Source organism: Palaemon carinicauda, chromosome 17 (genome assembly GCF_036898095.1).
Source record: "Palaemon carinicauda isolate YSFRI2023 chromosome 17, ASM3689809v2, whole genome shotgun sequence".
Classification (NCBI taxonomy): Eukaryota; Metazoa; Arthropoda; class Malacostraca; order Decapoda; family Palaemonidae; genus Palaemon; species Palaemon carinicauda.
Window position 1 is genome coordinate 26,844,576 of NC_090741.1, and position 5,000 is coordinate 26,849,575.

General features: G+C 29.0%; 1 protein-coding gene across 1 annotated transcript in view; it reads right to left on the reverse strand.

The window, feature by feature from the left end:
• Positions 1 to 2,292: 2,292 nt before the first annotated feature.
• LOC137656274 (proliferating cell nuclear antigen-like) overlaps positions 2,293 to 5,000 on the reverse strand; it is a 58,382-nt gene continuing 55,674 nt past the window's right edge. The window contains exon 4 of the mRNA XM_068390445.1: positions 2,293 to 3,072. Coding sequence (XP_068246546.1) covers positions 2,293 to 3,072 — 780 coding nt within the window. The remainder of the gene's footprint in view (positions 3,073 to 5,000) is intronic.

Sequence of the window (5,000 nt, forward strand, 5' to 3'; positions counted from 1 at the left end):
TTACTTAAATCAATACCTTGTTGTGAAATAGACATATTAAATTTGTTGTATAAATCACACATTGGATTTTTTACAAACCAATAAAATATTTTTTCATAATATTTATTCGTACTTTCATTGGGACATACAAGTCCAAGAAGGACTTCCTGGGGTGAAACGGCCCCAAAAACCGTGGGCAAATTAATTATCGATGATTTCCATATTTATGGGGCTTCATTTCTATTAATCCTATTCTAATGAAATAATGGTCAAGCTCGTCATTTGGAAATACGGCCGCCTCTTCGCGTAGTATACATTTTCTTTTTATATTTTGTAGATGATTCAAATTTTTGTTCAACCCGTGAATTTTATAATCTTCCCAAATGGGAAACATTATTATATTTTTTATATCTAAACAATTAAATAATAATATTTATATATATATATTACATACAACCAACCATTTAAAAATCTAAATACATTGACTGACACTTTCCTTTTTTTCTATGATTCTATAATTTTATCTAAACAAATACCAAAAGAGACCGAACGCGGAAAATTTTTTAAATATTCTCGGCCGCAAACAATTCATTATTAGAAATACTACCAAGTGGTTGTTTGTAAATTTTATGTATGCTGTATTGGAATACTTATCAACTATTATGTATATTTTATATAAACGTTTATAATTTATTTTTATACACTTAGTCAATTTTTTTTTGGTAATAATTAAAAAGATGATAGCCACGAGCATTTTATTTGTTGTTTAAATATAAAACAAACGTTTTTTGTGAATTCCATTACTAAAAATTCATGCGTTTATTTTTTCTGTTGATGATGATGGTGTTGGAAAGATGATTCCCGTCTTTCCACTAATATCTTTTCTTCCACTTTCATTATATACCTATGATAATATTCAACGTCTATTTCAAGATCGTCTTTCGTATAACCACCTTCTTCATTTTTCGTTTCGTCGCTATTATATCCTTCGTCTGAAGTTTCTAACTACTCTATGCAATTTAGTTTTTTGCATTTACAATTATTATTTTGTCTGATAATAGCTATTAGGATCAACTAATACCATATCTTGTGCCAATTTATAGACTGTATTATTGTCTATTAGATATGATGGCAGGTAACGAATAAGAGGGAATGAATATGAAATAAAAGGATTCATATTTCTTTCTCAATTCGTTTATTTTTATATATACTGGATTGGATTTGTTTATCATTTATTTTCATACACTCCGCAAATTTTTCATGATAATAACTGAAAATATATAATTCATGATGATATTGGAATAATGGTTCCCCTTCCCTCTCTCTCTCTCTCTCCTCCCCCCCACACCCCCCCATCAATACATTTATTTTTCTTCTTCTAACATCTAACCCCATCTTCTTCATTTCTCATTTCATCGCTATTATATCCTTCGTCTGAAGTTTCACTTGCAAATCCCTCGTCATTATCGGGAAAATATTTATTTACATCAATATCATCATATTTCTTTAAAAAATCACAAAGTTCACAAGAAAAAATTCTAAATAGTGCATTATAAAAAAACGTTTCAAAATTCTCGGTTATAAACATTTTATCGGGAATGTTATAGGGGGGACCAATTTTATCTACAAACTCAATATACAAGGGCATATGTTGCTGCTTTTTATCAACTCTTAAACACGTTCTACATGGATAATGTTGATTTTGATTAACGACAACCTCTATATATCCATACAACCGGTCTATTTCTCCTGGTAATATTTCAAAATGTTCGGATGATAAAAAGTTTTGTTGTTTATTGGGTAGTATTTCTTTTTTATATGACATTTGATTTGTACACTGAAAAAGTATTTTTTGATGAACGTGATATTCTTCTGCGATGTCTTTTCTTTCGTAAATTTGTTTAAAATTTGGATGAGTAAAGATATTGTTTGGATAATAATCATTAAATATCTCTTGGTCATAGCACCCCAACAACGTGTTCATAATTATCTTCCGATTAATATTTTCTAAAAAATTGATCTATCTTTATTTTTATAATTATTAATTAATTTTTATTTTCTTATTGTTTTTTAGTCCATATATTCCAAGCGTCCCTTCTTATAAATTTAATAAAATTAATAAAAAAGATATAAAATAGATATAGGAAAACTAATTAAAACTCAATAATTATATATAGAAATAATTTAATAAAATTATTATTAATATACAAATAAATTTACTGGACAAACACTTATACAAAACACAACTACACTAATACAGTGTGGTAATAACGAAATAACAACGGTTGTTAAAGTAATTTACGAAAATAATATTTAGCTATTATTCTCTTCCTCTATTTTTGGGGCCAAAAAATAGCGAATGTTGCCAACATCTTCAATACTATATTCCACAACCATAGGCACATTAGGGGACATGAAAAGAGATACCCTAGGAGAAAAGGCAGTAGCTTTGGTAAATAAATTAAGGTATCTACACGAAAAGGTCATCTTGGTGGGTTCTTGTACCTCAACTTCTACGGCCCTTTCTTTGTTATCTACACTAGACGTTTTTGTAAATTTTATATTTGCGGTGCCAATATCACCGGCTGTTGAAAATTTTACACTATCTTTAATGCAAGTTATGTCTATGGAATCACCAAATTGACTAAGATCTCTACAGATAAGGGAAAATTCATTTGATGGCATTCTAATTGTGCAATTGTGGTTAATATCAGGAATATTTAAATATTCTTGATCTAAATTCATTAATTTCATTACATACTTAGATTTTTTTTGTTGACTGCGAGATTCAAAGATAAATGTGATCGTGTCCGCATTGTCTTGGGCCTTTATTGTTATAACATCATCATCGTCATTAGCACACTTTAATATTTTGGACATAACGGAGATGTTTATTCCCATAACTATATCGCGTTCGCATTTGTATTTATCAAAACCTTCGGCGAGTAGATTAAGAGATACCAGAGAAACGTGGCTTGTATCCATGGCCTGTAGTTGAATGCCAGATTCTGTACAGACCCATGTCGCCTCATTTAACAACTCCTTGATGGCATTGGTGGCTTTATTGAGAATGCTGCTTTGAACGAGGCGGGGCTTCAAACATTGTAAGGAATTTGTGCAAATATCGGCGCACACTTATAAATATTAGTAATACTATAAATATAAAAGCTAGGGAAAATATCCCAAATAATTTTTTTTATTTATGTGAAAATTCCCAAAATACCTATTCTTCCAGAATTATTATCGTGAATACTATAAACAAAGGGTTTATTCAAATTTAATGGCAAATAATAATCCGGTCCACCATCCATGTAGCAAGCATTTGCTTGTGCGTTCATTTCAGTTCCATTTTCATTATTATTAATATAAACACAAGTTTCAATAATAACGGTATTAACGGGCTGTAACCACCGCGTCTTCTCTTTTTCTTGTAAAATTCCTCGCAAATCGGCATTTTGTACTAAAGGAGCTAATTTTGGTATTCCTACAAAAGTGTCATTTAGTGTAAAGCTGTTATTAATATGAAATTTTGGCATAAATATATGCGTAAAGTTTATTTTTTGTTTCATTTTCTTTAGTTTTTCATGAATACCGTTTTTATTATAATTATTAATCACTTGATTTAATAATTCATGTTTATAACAAATCTTATCTGGTAAAATAACTATCATACTCATATCATTATTTTTATAGGGGAACTCGTAAACATTACAAGTAAGACTACCAAATGTATCAGCGTAATTTTTGATGGGTGTTATCCCACATTTTTTCATCATGGGTATTTTCCTTGTTTTATTGGGTTCGACATAAAAATCTCTCGATTCAGTATCAAACTTTTTAAATTTATATACCCATTCACCAAAGTATTTTGACTTTGTCATAAAATAAATTCTAGTTTGATTTTCGATATTTCCAACAAAATTTTCATTGTTTTTATTGTTGTTATTTTGATAAACCCACCCACAACATTTAGCCCATTCATTTATTTGATTGTGTTCGTTTTGAGATTGTGGGATAGTTTTAATCGTAAAGTTCGAAAAATCCTTCTGTATTGATTTCAAATATTCTTCATTAATGTTATCTTTTTCATAAATTGGAACGAGACAAAGTCCTATATTTTTATATGAAAACGATGAAAATGGTGATATATTTGATAATATTTCCTTGAGTCCGTTTTCTTTTAGCAAACTTAAAGTAGTTTCGGTTGCCGCTGGATAAAGAATTTTTAAAAGATTAAAGATACAGTTACTATCTAAAACCAGGTTTACAACTTTGTCGTTGGTTGTAACGGTTTTTATAAATATATCTATAAAGAGTTGATTTTCGTCCTCGGCCATGGCTGCGGCGTGTTGTACTAACCAACTAGCTTTAATGACCACTCTTTTTATTGTTTAGAGGGGCCGAGAATGGGTGGATAAAGGGGGTTAGGGGTGGGTGGGTTGGTAGTTTTTTTTATATTCCACATTTTTCCCCTGGAATATTTAATTATTATTATTAGTCATATTTTCAATGTGACTAACTCTTGAATTTATTTCATTTCAACCTACGTTTTATCATTTTTTTTTATTAAAGGTGATAAGTTTTAACATATTATTTATACTATATCACACTTTTTTCTATTTACTACCAAACAACAATATTTTGAAAAAATTCTTAAACAATTGAATAATTACACTGTTAATAATAATATTAATATTTATACTGAAAAATATTAATATTATATATATATATATATGCACGCGTATTTATTCAAAAGATAATTTCTTTGTGTTTTGAAATTATTATTTGGTAAAATTTCATAAAGTGATCAAAATTTTATATATTAACAAAATGCATAGCGGTCACCTAAATTTTAAATCATTTGTTCCGGGAATAGAAACAACCATCGATATGGAACATTTCTTAAAGGATTATTTTAATGACTTGAATAGTACATCCCCTCGATCTTTACCTTTTACGGCTAGTGAATTTTCAAAATATAATAAGTATGTTATACCCCTAACACATGAAAGGTGTATCAT